This window comes from Balearica regulorum, chromosome 2 (genome assembly GCF_011004875.1).
Source record: "Balearica regulorum gibbericeps isolate bBalReg1 chromosome 2, bBalReg1.pri, whole genome shotgun sequence".
Taxonomy (NCBI): domain Eukaryota; kingdom Metazoa; phylum Chordata; class Aves; order Gruiformes; family Gruidae; genus Balearica; species Balearica regulorum.
Genome location: NC_046185.1, coordinates 150,027,885 through 150,043,355, shown reverse-complemented (window position 1 = coordinate 150,043,355; position 15,471 = coordinate 150,027,885). Strand labels below are relative to the sequence as shown.

Here is a 15,471-nt window from a genome sequence, read left to right as displayed (position 1 = left end):
AAAGGGCACACGGAGGTGCCCACAAGAGCACAGAGAGCCTGATAAATTGTCTCTGTGAAGTGGGAACGGTCTCATTCATCTGTGCGATACTCAGACACCCCATGATGATAACTGAAATATCAATATGGTTAATTATTCCGGTTCTTAAATAAGGCTCTGTGGGCTGCATCTAAAGCACAGGAAAGCAAACCAGCACAGCTATGTAGCTTCTTGGGCAGCTACTTCTAATTTGGTGTAGGAAATACCAAAAAGGCAACTTTTGGTTCCAGAAAAAAACCCCAACCAACATTAAAGTTATAGCATTAAGTATTCGCACAGGATTCTCCCAGTACAGCCACACTTGTGTAACTATATCACTGTAATCAACAAAAATTTTCTTACAAGAATATGTGACTTGGCATTTGGCAGTAGAGCTGATGTGGCTGATCTGAACAGGCCCTATGTCCTCTGTGCTTCCAGCTGCCCCCTCAGATCCCTCACCTCCCTTTCCATTGCACTGTCAAAAGTGCTTATGAGGCTTAAACAACCGAATCAGGAATTGATCCAGCTAAGAAACAGTCCAACAGAAAATAAAGTTATTTTCCAGTCAACACTACCGAAGCAAGTACTATTCCCAAGGGAAAGTCAAAGACACTTGTCAATCCATGGCCTATACAAGGGAATAGACAGTTGCAGAGCTACACAAATTACAGTGCAGAAGTTGCTTTGTTGCTGCTACTTTGATGCTGTTCTATACAGGTGTGTTTAGAATATAGTCACATTTTTCTCTCCCAGTCAAAAATGGGCTGTGTCCCAGAAGGACAGTATTGGCCCTGGAGATCATCATCCACTGAGAAGGAGCAAATCTCAGACAGACAGTTGAGACACTGAGAGGTATATAAGCACATTTTACTCTGGATGGGATCTCATTCACGTGATCGTTTGGGTGGAGCTCAAAGAGCATCATTACATTTTTCCCTCTACCAGTCCAGCTGCACCAGCCAGGAAAATTTTCATTCCCAGCCCTCTTGCACACTTGAAGTACTGTCTTGAGTAAGTTAGTTAACTTTTCCTTCTAATCAGCAGTTTATTGTCTGGAGCAATGGGAACGTGTGATAATTAAAAAAAAAACCACACCAGAATAAAATAGTTTCTAAAAAAACCCCAATGAATGCAGTTCAGATGCACACTAGTGTCTTCAGCAAAGGTCAGCTGAAGTCCAAGGTTTATTGGCTCTGGTTCAGTGCTGGTTCTGCTATATTTGGCTAGCACTTGGCAGAGGTACCCGAATGTCCACTGTGCTTTCAGGGACTTTGGAATCGCTCGGTGTACACACCATGCACACTAACAGAGTCAGCTTGGGTCTACTGCATCTGAGTCAATAAACCCTCCGAGAACCGCAGATATGAGGACCACACTGGAAAGACACTCAAGTGACCCTGGAGAGAGTAATTCTGAAAGCAGGAGGGCTAGCATGGGGCAGGAACTAATAAGGCCTGCTGATCTAACCAGCTGAGCATGTCTGCACCATGATTCCCAATGCATCTTGCATTGTGTGGCCCTTGCAGCAGTACTGCCATGTTTGCAGAGCATGAAGTTAAAAAGCCCTGCTGGAGTTGGCTTAGCTCAGCATGGAGCCAGTTTGGGTGTTTCTGTATCTACCACGGGTCTGTCCACCAAGCATCGGGATAACCCCCGGCTGTGCCACGAGTGCTAAAGAAAAGTGCCAATGCAGACGTCACAAGGTGGCGCTCTTTGACGCGGTCTTCCAAGGTCTTGAGTCGCGAGCACATTTTGAGGTAGAGTTGGTAGGTTTTTTGGTTTTTGCAAGGCCTTTTGGGTCAAAATCCATTGGAGGGAAAGGGGCCGTAAGCCCTTCCAGAGCCTCTGCCCTACCGCTTGAGGCGGGTGTGTTTCCTGGGAGCCAGCACTGCCCCGCTCTCAGCTGCTGTCCTGCCATCTGCTTGTAGGACTAGGCTGTTGGCCGCAGTGAAGCACGATACATTTAGCAAAACACACACCACTGTTTTTTCTCATACTGAAAAAAGTTGACGTGCAAGGCCCCACACATCTGCCGTCTCTTGGTACAGGGACAGCAATAACATTTTAAGAAGAGCCGACAACAGTTGTGCTACATTTGAGGATGTTAACAGCTTCCATGAAGTCACTCTGCGATCTGTAGGCAATTACAGACTCATTCAAGCCAATGGGTGTTAAGCAATTTGCAGCCAGACTGAATAGAGAAATCAAATTTGTCTTTGTATTATGATAGCTGGAAACGAGGAGAAGCCAGTGCCCAAGATGGTTTCTGATCACACTTGCCCTGGGACTCATTAAAGCTTGTCTATATCTCAATACTGTTGCAGATCAAATTTAATTATTGTACATTTAAAGGGTACTTGGAATCCAAAATAAAATGTTTTATTGGAAATTACATGCTGTCCTAAAGAGAGTTATTGAAGCCACTTTGGAAACAATTTTGCTAAGCTGCCAAATGAATTACCATCAGAAGATAGCAATGTAGATACAGCAAGTGCTGCAAATGTGCCAGTTCCTTCCTCTCCTGTCCCAGACAGCACTCAAATACCTCTCTCAGCACCTGTCTAGCTGTTCCCAGCCGGGGGGGTGGGGGTTGCAGTTCTAGCTGCAAAGACCTTCCCAGGCTCCCCAGTCCTTCCCAGGCTCCCTACCATTCATTCTTGCTTCCATGGTTCTAGACTGAGATGCTGGACTTTGCTGACCTGAGGGGGCAAGGGAGATCTACTTTTCCTCTCTCCGCCCTGATTTAGAGACATCAGTAGGTAGACCAAAGCATCCCGATCAGAATGGTTTTCAGTGCTGCAAATGGAAGACAGATTCCAGAGGACATGCAAAATACCACACAATTATGCAGAGATGAAGCAGTCTGCTCTTACTATAATGTGTTTGAGAATATTTTTTTGCAAAACATGCTGACTTTTCACTGCTGTGTGGGTTTTTTTCTGGGAAAACTACTAAAATGCAAGGACTAATACCAGTTGCATTTGTAATTGCGTAGACACAGCACACAAAGCCAAGGCATGAATAACAGGACTTGGAGACGGCTTCTTCTGGGCCTGTTACTCATTGCAAAGGCAGGCTTGGACATCCCAGCACAGAAGCCACCTGCTGTTATTGGCTTTTCTTCTGGTATGATCACAGAAACAGGATTTTGCTTACAAAAAAACACATGCAGGAAACATTGTACTAAATAATCACCAGACCTTATCTTTCACACCTTTTCAACAACCTGGGAAGGCCCTGAACGATGATTAACAACTGAGGTAAAAGAGTGGCAGGAATAATTTATTTACCTCAGCCAAATATTTAAATTCTTCTTATGAAACAAACCAGAAAAATGCTGTCAATTATTACTTGTGGGCAGGCCTTCACAAAGATCTACATAGCTTGGATTCAGTATTTCCCCTTCCCCCCTGGGATAGCACCCCCGGGAAAAGACTGTATCAGTCACGATGCTCCTATCGTTTTACCAGTTTTGTTGTCATCCTACAAATTTCTAGCCTGACAGGAAGCCGAATAACCAGGTGTCGTTTAGCCCCAGCTGAGGGCAGCGCTTCCCTCCCAGACCCATTTGGCTTCTCCTGAAGTGACGCGCCGCCTCAGGGCAGCACCGATGGAGCTAGGGCTTTTTTTGAGGGAGACGGAGAAAGGACACAAGCGTCTCCCCTCGTCTCTAGGCGCCCAGAAGGACGATCCGACAGCCCTGCTGCCGCCACCTTCCCGCCGCAGGGGCCAAGCAGGGCGGTGACCCCAGCCCACCGCCATCTCCCACCCGCGGGCGGCGGCCATGAGCAGCGCCCGCCCCACCTCACCCCGCACATGCGCCCTGCGCAGCGCAGCGCTGCCTACAGCTCCCGAGTTGCTTTGCAAAGCGGGGGTGGTTTTTTTCTTTCTTTTTTTTTTTTTCTTTCCCCTCCTCTCGGAGGGGGAAAGATGGGTGGGGAAAGCGAGAGCTCACGAAAGCGAGGCGAGGAGGAATCCCACAATACCAGGCGGGTTGCGAGCCCGGCGCTGCCGCTGTCTCTTTAATGCAAGAGGAAGCGATGCGGAGGGGTGGAAAATGGCAGAGTTGCAGATGTTGCTAGAGGAGGAAATCCCTTCTGGCAAGCGGGCTCTGCTTGAGAGCTACCAGAACCTCACTCGAGTCGCCGACTACTGCGAAAACAACTACATCCAGGTGAGGGGCGGCAGGGCAGCTCACCGGGGCCGGCAGGGAGGCTCGGTTGGGCTGGGCTGGGCTCCGCTCTCTGGTGCGGGCGGTGGGGCCGGAGCCGCCTAAGGGGGAACGCGGCGCCGGGCTGACCCCACCGCGGCTCCCCGCCCCGCAGCCGTTCCCCCGGGTTTGTCTTTTCTTTCAACTTTTCTAGCCGAAGGACCGGGCTTCCCTCCCCCGCCCCGGAGGGGAAGGGAGGGGGTTATTATGTCAGTCCGGCTCGGAGGGTGTGTCTCCTTTTTTTTTTTCCTTTTTTTTTTCTGTATTTATTTATTATGAGTCATATCCCGGAGACCTCCATGGGCTGGGGATTAGTGGGGCGTGAGGGCCGGTGAGCTTCTCCGTGTGGCCGGCTCAGAGCCGGTACCTCAGGTTTCCCCCTCGCTTCCCGGCCCCGGGGCGGCGGTTGGTGACGGTTGCTGAGGCGGGCAGCGCCGCGCCGTTCCGCTCCGCGCGCCCCCCGCGCCTCACGTGGAGCACGGGTGCCGGCCGGTCCCTCCGCCGCGCTCCGCCAGAGCCGCGCCGGCAGCGCGGGGCCGCCATCCGCAGCGGCGCGGCGGGCGTCTGGGGAGCGGAAGGGGCCCCGCACACGCGTGACATCACGTAATTCAGCCATCGGGAGGGGTATCCGCGGTGGGAACCGTGCGCTGGATCCTGCTCGGCGCGCGGCTCTCGGCGAGGCCGAGGGAACCGCGTTCTCGGTGCGGCGCGCTGAGGGTCCGCATCGCCGCAATGAGCGGTTGGTGGGGGCAGGAAGATGCCCGTGTATGGGCACTGGTGTGCGAGCCTGAGGTGGTGTTTCAAAATGGCAATCCGTGCCTCTCGCAGGCTTCGCAATTCGAACACCCTACAACAATCATTTCAGACCGGGGCTCCGATGCAGGAAGAGGCTCCATTGGTTGTAGCGTGTCTCCACCAGTGTGGATTTTTTTTTTCCCCTCTAGATTGGCCTTGCTTGATGTCTATTTTCCTGAAGCTACTTTAAGCACAATTTACTATTGTTATTTTTTTCAGGCTTTGCAGCACACAACTCTCTTAAGTCTGTATATGTAGTCATACTGATGTGGATGCAGAACCATCCAGAGATGCTCAAACTCAACTTTTTTGTTTTTTTAGTAAAAAAAATTGAAGGGGAAAAGCAAATAAACTCCACCTTACTTACTAGACAGCTTATAAAGTAAACTTGTTGAATCCAATACTAGACTACCTGTGATGAGTATTAATACAGGTTATTAAATTCTCTGTCATCCATCACTGTTGGTAAGCTGTCTTACCGTTTTTACTAATGGAACAGCAAGTTTCAAAACACAACTTTAATAATATGAAGTGAAATATTTTTTTTTTAAACGAGCTACTTGGATTAGAACTGCTTTAACAAGCCATATTTTTAAGATTTTTTTTTTTTTTGTGGAATATGAGGTAGTATGAGTTAATGTCTATTTACTCTTCCGAGTTGTTTGCTCCACCCAAAGAAAGCTGCTGATATAAATGCTTCTAAGAGGCGAGGTTCATTTGGTTTTACTCATGGGAAATATGACAAATACATGAGCATGGTAATTGCAGCACAAGTTTTGACCTGTCTCCTACTCCTGACTTTTTCCCTCTGTCAAAGTTACAGAGAATCTTCAGTTACATCATTTTCTTCAGAATCCTAAAACTTGTCTTTTCTTTCTTCAAGCAAATAAATCAAAAAACCCAACACTTGAGCTAGGTCCCATCCAGTCATTTGGGGTGGTTTTTATAATTTTTTTTTTGTTTGGTAGCTCATTGTCACCTCAAGTATCAAGGTCAGCTGGATGTGGGACTGGTACAGTCCATTTTATCTGTGTACAGCTGCATTTACCCCTTCTGAAAGGAAGCTGGAGTTCTAAAATTCCTAATGAAGACATGCACAGTACCTTTGAAAAATTTATACCTCACTTGTATTGTACGCACATTGTTCATTTACTCTGTAAAAATGGCAAATATATTGATGAAGTTACATACATTTTTTTAAATGTGTGGTGGAGGTGGGTTTTTTAATCAGCGCTTTATACAAAGCCATCTGCTCTCCAGTTGGACTACTGAACAGATTATGCTTCCAGTGCCTGTGGTGGGGCCGCTGCAGGATTAGGCAACATGACACAGGGCACTGGGTTATGAGATCTGGGAGTGTGCATGTGTGTTGTGGGATGGCAAGGGAGGAAAGGAGAGGAAGAGGCTTAACCAACAGATGATACAAAGTGTTTATATTTAATGTAATTGAGCATTTTATAAAACAGCAGGCTGAAACAGAGAACCTGGCCATGAAGTGAGTGTTAGAATAGTTCAGAAGTGGCTATGCATTATGAATTATCCTGTAGCACAGAACTGATTCAATCTGGCCTTTTTGAGTTTGGATAGCTGTGAATTTGGCGAGTGTTCTCCCTTTCTGTGGGAAAGGCTATGTACTCCTTAGTAGGAAAACTTACTGTGTGCTGTCACCTGCTCTTATGTTGTGGCACTGAGATGGAACAAGTTTGACTGTTCTGAGTGCTGGTGCTAACAATTTCTAGTCATTGTAATAGCACTCAGATACTTATTCAGTACTCTTGATGTTCTCAGTCTTACGTTTTATATTCTTTGCTCACTTAAGCAGGAGAGTAATTTTCCACCCCCAATATTGCTGTATTCAAACTATATCTATATTTTTGGATCTGAAAACATAAGAATCTTGTTTTGTCTCTTTCACTTAATCTGAGAATAATTCTGGTAAAATTTAAGTTGCGCTGATTTTTTTGAAGAGAATCTGTCTTCAATGTCTTCAGGGATTACTCAAAAAAAACCCCCAAAAAACCCAACCAAAACCAAAGAGGGAGGAAGGGGTGAAAACTCACCAACTTGGCTCCCTATGGTGAATGTAACTCTTTTGGCAGTAAGCATCCTTTTACTGAAGCATTTAGGAAAGATGAGAGCATTTGTGACTCTCAGGTTGAAAACTGCTGTTCATGGACAAGTGGGAAGCAGTTTCTTGGTAAGGCAAATTGTGAATAAATCAGAATGCCAGGCAGTAACACAGTTTGCCCTCCAGACCGTGTGTATTATGGTTATCTAGAAGGTTTATCTGATAGGAAGGCAAAAGAATTTGGGAGAAGCAGAGCAAATAAGTTGTACGGTGGCTGTCTTAGGGGGGAGGGATGGGGGGATGGGGGAGAGAGGGGGACAGAATAAAGGGAAACAAAACTAAATGTAGAAGTAGTAATTGAAGGAAGTTGTAATATTATTGATGGGGATTTTGGCTTTGACTAGAAGGAAAAAGGCGTTATAAGTACATTACTGTATTTAATCGGTGACAGGATTTAAAATCTGTTATGTTTTTGGTTGGAAGCTTCAGTGACAAGCAGGTAGAAGATTAGATTCCTATTTTCTTTTAGATCAGAGACTTAAACTCTGAACAGGTTTTGAACCTTGAATCTTTAACTGGAAGCATTTTTTTTTGTCTCCTGAAGTACGTTTTCTTAAATATAGAGAAATTACATTTTTCTTAATATTTTATAAATGCTTTTTCTGGCACTCTTCAGAATACTGGTATGACTGCTCTCTGTTATGATGAAGACATTTACTTGTGAATTGGCATACTTTTATAATAATGTACAGTGAGATTAAGCGAGGGGAGGAGTGGTGAAACTGTCTTATAATAGAAATAAATGAAACTTTTTTCATAGATGCCATAAAAATGTAAGTTCCAGTACCTAATGCCTTCCGCAAATCCTTTTGCCTGCAAATAAAATCTAGGATAAGGCTCTTTCAGTGTGTGTGCAACCATGAAAGGTTATCTGAACATGTGTAGCATAAAAATGAAGATTCTAGTGAGGAATTTCATCAAGATTCTAAATAGTATGAACTTTACAAGTACTAATACAGAAACGACATAGGGAGTTAAAGGACTTACAGTTCTAATCATGATTATTCAGTTGAAAATATTAACTTCCAAAGAGATTGCCCAGTCAGTTTCTGAGATGAATTGCATTATTTTCAGTTTTTAATGAACTTATTTACAATAACTAGCTTACGAAACATTAGAATGACAGAGGAAACCAGTGTCTCCAGTGTTACTGTGCCGATGACTTCCTTTTTAACAACTTCAGTTGACTGATGTAGCACAGACACCTTTGTGCTATCAAATGCTGCTTACAACTCTCCCCTACTGACAAAATCAGATGTTTCTAATAGTCTTGTTTATGCATTGCCAGATGCATAGTTTTCATCGGTCTCTTTGCTTCTAGATCACTTCAGAAGATCCATTTGTAATTTTTTTGTTTTAAGCTTAAATATGATTTTAATATGACTGTGAGAACTTCTAAAGAAATAGCTTGGAATATGTACTACTTGTGTAAATTCTGATCTTGATGGTCTCTAGTGGGTAGGTTTAGCAGCTTTAGAAAATAAAGTGAAAGACCTTTTAAGGAAGTAAGTGCTATGTTGCCTAAACGTGTGTTTTTTGGTTGTCATGTTATTTTGTTCTGTAGCTTCCAACTGGTATGTGGAAACTGGATGGTGAGTTAACAAGCTATTCTGGGTAAAAGAGACAAAAGCAGGGACAGATTTCGTTTTGACTGCTATTACAAAAAAATTAAAGTCTCTTTCCAGTTGGTAGAAAAATAAATATGTGGAGTCGAGCAGAAGTGTTGCATGCAGTAAGTTTCACAAATCCTTATGCTGTCTTCCAGTATGCGTGTAGGAATCCTTTATGTTGGATCGGTTGGATGTTCTGCACTTCCTATACAGTAGACAGTATGTATTGGAAAGGAAATAAATTTTCTCATGTTTCTTTTTCCTTAGATGTTGGTAACTGGTCTGACACTTGGTTTCGTTGCCTGGTGTATGGAAAGTAGTTTGGCTTAGCTTAGTACAAAGAAGTTCACTCAGAATGTCTAATTCAGGAAATGACCTGCTTTAAAAGGATAAACTTCTTAAATTGTCACTAATACAAATCTTTTACATGCTATGAGAACTTACATGCTTTTATGTTCATGGCTAATTAGTTTGTATCAAGAGTAAATACAGTGATTTTTTTTTTTTTTTTTCTGGTTTCATTGCTAACTTTGGAACACTTTACACACACACAAAAAAAGGCAAATTAAGATAGTTCACTGTCTGTAACACCAAAACATAATTCAAAATTAGAGAGCTTGAGAGCAACAAGATAAAATATGGATGTACCATCCGCTATCCTTTGTAGATTTAAATCATATTCTTTAAGAAAAGGTGCTAGCTTATACTTTTAAACACTGTTCTTTAAGGTAGTTTAAGCAAATGTTTGCTGTCAGTATAAAAGGCACTGGCTGTTCTGTGTGTGGGTTTTGTGGGGGTTTTGTTTTGTTTTTTAAATAAGAATAATTTGGGTACAGGTTGGTGAGCTAGGCTTGTTGCTCTTCTGTGCCTTGTATAGATCTTCTGTGCCAGTGCGTTGTCTGTGTTTTGGAAAATACAACTGTATATTTAGCTTGAAAGCAGCAATAAGACAATAGTGCAGCTTCACTGAATCAGCAAGCGATAACCCTGCATATACAGGAAACAGATCCTGGAATGTCACATGTCTGGTTTGTGTTCAAAGGAGGTAGATGATATGACACCATCTTTGCCAAATTTCAAATGTTTCCATTAATTTTTGGTACATTTGGTTTAGGAAGCCAGCAAGATGTCAGCTGCTCTTCCTGCTCCATTTTTCATTAGTATTTCAGCAGATGATTGTGTCGGCACTGTGCCTCCTTAATCAGGCGGAGTAAAGTGGATTGGGATAAGCTTTTACAGGTGTGTACTGCTTCTTTCACAAAGGAAGTACTGTCTACTCCCTTCAGTTTGCACATATGTTGGAAGGAGGAAGCTTGCAGGATTTCTGTTAGTGTATGTTAAGCGTGTTCCTTGCTCTCTGTGCTGCTCTCACTGTGCCCAGCCCTGTGGAATTGTTGGAAGGAGGAAAGAAGACCTGAGTAAGAGGGGCAACTGTCTAATACTTGCCTCCCTCCAGATATCTGGGAGCTTGTTGCAGGAAGTAGCTCCTATGGTAAAGAGAAAATAGATGGGCCTTGAGGAGGGCCCATAAAGTGGATCACACTGTAATGAAGGTAAGAGTACAGGAGCAGGCTGTACGAGTAGGAAGCATTGCACCTCTGAGGGCAAAGTTCCTGTTGGTATCTGTGCTACTGATCTAAGTTCAACAACTAAAAACCTCAAACTCTGAAAAAACTGATGCAACTTCCCAATATCTTTGTTTAGTATTTTGAACTGTCTTCATTTTATAGAAGCATAAATGGAGGCATAGAATTTATAACTGACTCGTGGAAGGTCATATAGGGACGTGTTGTCAGATTTGGGAACAGAACCTAATTGTTTGGACTTCCAGTGCTGTGCACCAGAGTTTCCCTCCCACCCCCTTTCCAAATTGCCTCTGTTCTACTACAGCACAACAAAAAGTGTGTATTTGCAGAAACGCAGAGACGGTGTCCACAGAGATGATGAATCCCTTAGGAAAAAGATGCGCCTGAAACCATCACTGAACTCATTAGCAGCAATTACTTTTTAAGAGTTTTACGTATGTCCTCTCATAAAAACTTTGAAATTCTAAATTTTGGCTTTGCAAACTTCTGGAGTTACATAATGCTCACAGCATTGTCTGTCTGCGTGTTGGTGGGTCTCTCTGTCTTGGCAGAGGCAGTAGAAGATACCGCTTTCTTTCTCGTTAGTGAAAGCAGTCTGTGTTTGACAGTTCTGGTAACTGAAATCTTATTTATCCACAGAACAACAGGGTGGCAGCTGTGTGGACGAAGTGTCAGTTCTGTGTAGTAAGACATCCTTGAGGGATAAGAGGGTACCTTGCTCTCTCTGTGCCTGTGTTCAGTCCTGGATTAATAACTTGGGAGTCAAAAAGAGCATGGTGTGGCTTTTGTTTGTTTACTTAGTAGGAAGTGACTTGTGGGCCCTCAGTTACTCAGTGTCCAGGCTTGTTTATAATTACCCAAGTGTTCTTGCTCTCTTTAGTATTTGTGTTACCCAGAGTGGTGTTCCTCTGCTGCTATTCCTTTCACCGCCACCCCTCACGCTCTGCACCCTGCATCTGCCTGTGTCCTGTCTTGTCTCCTCCCCCACCCCTCAAAAAAAAAAAAAAAAAATCTGATCCCTGGTGACAGTGGTGATTGGGCTTGGTCACAGGGATCCTCCCTTCCCTCCACCCCCAAGTAAAGGGAAGTAACTGCTGAATTTGTAATAGTAGATAAGGTGCCTCAATGGGGTTCCTCCCTTTTCCTGACCTTGCTGGCAAAGCAGCTGCTGTAGAGAGAGACTAGATGTCTCGTGTGGGCTGTGGAAATAACCCTTTGCAGCTCAAAACTTGCACAGAGTCCTTGGGGGCCAAGACCAGAGTGCTGTGGAGAATAGGTCACGGTGTGCTCCTGAACAGAGCTCTGAGCAGGATGGCGTCTGCAGGTGCCTTTCCTCCTTCACCTCCAGCCTGTCAGCGTGCCCTTCTGACTGCGCTGGAGGGGCTCAGTCAAGTGTTCCGTCAGCTTAGGGCCATATAGTGAAATAAAAGATACAGTACTTCTAACAGGTAGGTTCTTTGAGGAATCCATTTATTGTACAGCAGATGAAAGCAGAACTCTAAACTCCTCCTCCTGGTATTAGATGGAATGCCTGTTATTCCTTGGGTTAATTAATGAGTGTAGTTGCCACCTTTGAAACTATGCAAATAGTGTTACTCATTACTATGCAAGCTCTTAATGCTGTTAACAGGAGCCATGTACGCCTTGCAGAGCGTATATTTGTTACTGTGATGCCAATAGTGTAGAAGGAAGGGCGATGACAGCACACATGGGGACCCTGCAAGAGAATTTCAGGTTGGAGCGAAACAGTGCAGCACTTTCAGATACAGGTTGTTGAATTTTACAAGCTGTATTAACATGAGATGAAATTGGTAGCTAAGCTGACAAAACAAATTAGTTTTACTCTGAAAAAGATTGACTGCTTATACGGGGAGTTTATTTTTAAATAATATTCTTGTCCAAGATTCCAGATCAGATATGTTTAGCTAGTGAGTGCTGGGTTTGGCAAACTGAAAAAGGCTCTGAAATTAAAAACTTACCTTGGTTTGGGCCTTTCCTATGATAAAGTTTCTTCATAACAGCCACAGATGATGTGTGCTGTACTGTATCTTCTGCCGTGGTGGAATATTCTAGAAGAGCAGTAAAGGTTGTCTCTTCTGCAATGAATTACAGCTTTCTTATATCCCTTATGTTAAGGTACAGCAGTTATATTTGTGATAGTGTCTTCCCTCCCTCTTCCTTCCTCCCTCCCTCTCCAAAGAGCCCAAAATAATCAACTCTGTACTTTTTCTACAGCAGAAATTAAAGAGCAAGCACGCTGCTCTGCTCTGATACTGTAGTAGTGAGCAGTTAAAGAACTCACGAGGAAGAGACTCCACATTGGTTTCCTAATTTTATTGTAACCTTAAAGACAAATAGGAGTAAAGTGTCGTACTGTTCCTACTTTTGTTAAAAAAGCAGGAAGGTCTCTCGGAACTCAGGCAGAGGAGACTTACTAAAACAAGTGCTGGTTTGACATCCTTAGAGTTGAATGTAATGTTCTTACTGGGTGGTCTTAAGGTTATAAATAGTTCCAAGAAAAAAAATTGGTTGTTTACCACTTGAAGCATAACAATCCTTTGATATTCTTGGAAAAATACTGAAGTGTAAGCTCTTCTGCCTACTTTCACACCAGTGTTTCACAAGATAATGTTTTTTGTAAGCTCTACTTTCAGTCAAGCATGGTTTATTTTGTTGGAGTTTTTTTCCCCATCTAATCTTTCACCAGATGCATGTTTTCACTTTCATCCTCTGATCTTCTTGTTGTACTTTGGGGTCAGCAAATCCACCAACCAGTATTTGTCCTGCAGCAATCATCATCAGTTGAGCATCTTATTTGACAGGTGTGCCACAAATTAATACTTGAACTGTGGTCTCCATGCAATAATTCTGTGTTTTCTGGAGTCTAAGATAAGAAAATGTCTGTATAAAACAAATAGACAAGAGAAGAACAAGGTGTCTAGGCAGTTGCATCAGACTACTTCAGTAGCATCTAAACTGCAGAATGCCATGCTATGGCTTGTCTTTTCCCATTCATACACCTGATGTCAGTCACTAAACATCACTAGTGACAACATTTCTCTCTTTCCAGGTGTTTCTCCTAGCCTGTGATCTTAATGTGAATTTGCTGATTTCTCTCTCATTGTTGAAGTTCCTGTTTGCTTGCTGCAGGCCATTTCCTAGACCCGTTGTCTCACTCTTCTCCTGCTGCCAAATACTGTGGACTTTCTCTTCTGTTGCCATTGATGCAAGAGTGCTCTCATCACAGCATCTGCCTCTGAACCAGACTCGCATGCTTGCTCTCTACCTTACTGCCTTTTAGTCTCATTTCAGATCTCATCTGAAAATGTCTTCTCCCTTGCCTATTTCTTTTAATTAATCTCTTTCTGTTATTTAACTGCATATTTTTACTGCCTTGTAACTTAAATTATGCATCCGTTTTCCATGATACCTTTCAGACAAACAGCTTCTACTAGCATGAGTTTGAATAATTTGAAATCTGCAGCTACTGGAGGCATTTATATACACTTCTTTTTTAGATTATCTTTATTGACACAGCTAGAGAGACACAGTATGCAATGGGATTGACGTGATTCTGTCTACTTGTAAAATTCTTGAGGCCTCTTAGATATATGTGACCAGGCCTTTCCTTTATAAGATATCTGTCTTGTTCAGGAAGCTGGTCCTTTTGTTACTCTGAGACCAAGGAATGGAAAGGGCTTAATAAAACATCTCTGCTTGAAGGGCTTTGGACCTCTTATCAGTGAGGGAAAGGTGGATGTGTTGGGGGAATGGTGTTCTGTTAACATACATTAGTAGGTGTGTGTTCACAAAGCAGAGCTGGACTTGATCCTGAAGGGTTTTTATCAAATATGATTATAGCCTCCAGGATTCCCACTGTGAGGCGTTGTGGCAGGTGGCTTGGATGATGCTTCAGTCCAGTCCAGAGAGCATTGGACTAACAAATAGAGATATGATGGATCAATGCACTTATGTTGGCAAGATCCTTGGAGACCTGGCTGGGGATTGTTCGGCTTTTGATTTGCTGGCTGACTTGCAGGATTTCCAAATCTCTGGGAGGAGCTACTGTTTCTGTGATGCAAACTCCTGGCTTTAGCTGTGTTAGATGAAATGTGTGTCTGGTTTGGAAGTGCTTGGCTCTACAAGGGCTCTCTTCAAATACTGTGGGTGTGTTTCCTGCTGCAGTGTACCGTATGTTCTCCCAGCACTGAAATGATCTGGTTGCCGCAGTAGTCCTAAGACTTGCCTGGGAGCATTGCAAGTACATGTTGTCTTAAATAGCAACAGATTTTGTATCTAAATTCTAAGGTGTCTTTAGCTTTGAATGTTAAAGTGTTGTTGCTGTAGATGTAATTGAAGCTTGGGCTCCTACAATGCTGCTTACTTTGTAAGAAGTCTTGTATCACTTTGACTAGTGACTGTGTAATTTCTAGATATGTATTTCATTCCTCTTTAGCAGTCTGTCCTTTAAACCCATGGAGAAGGATAACAGTCAATGGAAGGCTTTCTAGCACACATTCCCTCTTTGGAAACCTACTATCCATGAACAAGAACTGTAAAACCAGCTCCTGTCAGTACTCTGCAGTGAATATTTACCATTCAGAGACTGAGGGAGGTATCTGTTGTAATTATGAGAGAGGCTAGTTTACTGGGGACAGGAGCCAAGTATGCAGGGATGTGGTACCTGTGGGTGGCTGCTCCTCTGCTGAGGGGAGAAAAGTTGCTGGTTTTGGTCCTGAATGTGGGACACGTGGGGGATTTGAGCATGTTCCTTGGGCTTGGAAAGGGCTTAAGAATTGATAAGAAATAATCTGTGTTGAATAACTTTCTGCCTTGCTGACAGAAAATGGGAATGGTTTGAAGGCTGATTGAAAAGCAAGTTGAGGGTCTTGAGCAACTCTTAAGTTTCTGGTAGGAGTAAAAGCACAGGAGGAATGTGGGAGAGTGTGTAATTTGCAGCATGCCTTCCTTCAGCCGCTCTCTCTTGCTGACTGTGATGTGGTAGAAGGACAACATTAAAACCAAATACTGTTACTATTTGCTTCCTACCTACAGCAGCAGCTAGAGAGGTAGCTTTACTTTTTTCCCAGATTGCTGTAAGGGGTTACTGCAGCAGCACTG

At 43.5% G+C, this 15,471-nt stretch overlaps 1 protein-coding gene across 11 annotated transcripts in view; it reads left to right on the top strand.

Annotated features, from left to right (window-relative positions):
- The first annotated feature begins 3,837 nt into the window (after positions 1-3,837).
- Positions 3,838-15,471, top strand: part of ABI1 (abl interactor 1) — an 83,758-nt gene continuing 72,124 nt past the window's right edge. For 9 of the 11 annotated variants that reach the window (XM_075746398.1, XM_075746391.1, XM_075746392.1 and 6 more), the window contains exon 1: positions 3,841-4,195. In XM_075746398.1, the coding sequence (XP_075602513.1) occupies positions 4,079-4,195 (117 nt within the window). In that variant the 5' untranslated portion in view covers positions 3,841-4,078. Of the gene's footprint in view, positions 4,196-15,471 lie in introns of all 11 variants that reach the window. The other 2 variants (XM_075746390.1, XM_075746394.1) reach the window with 2 other exon arrangements.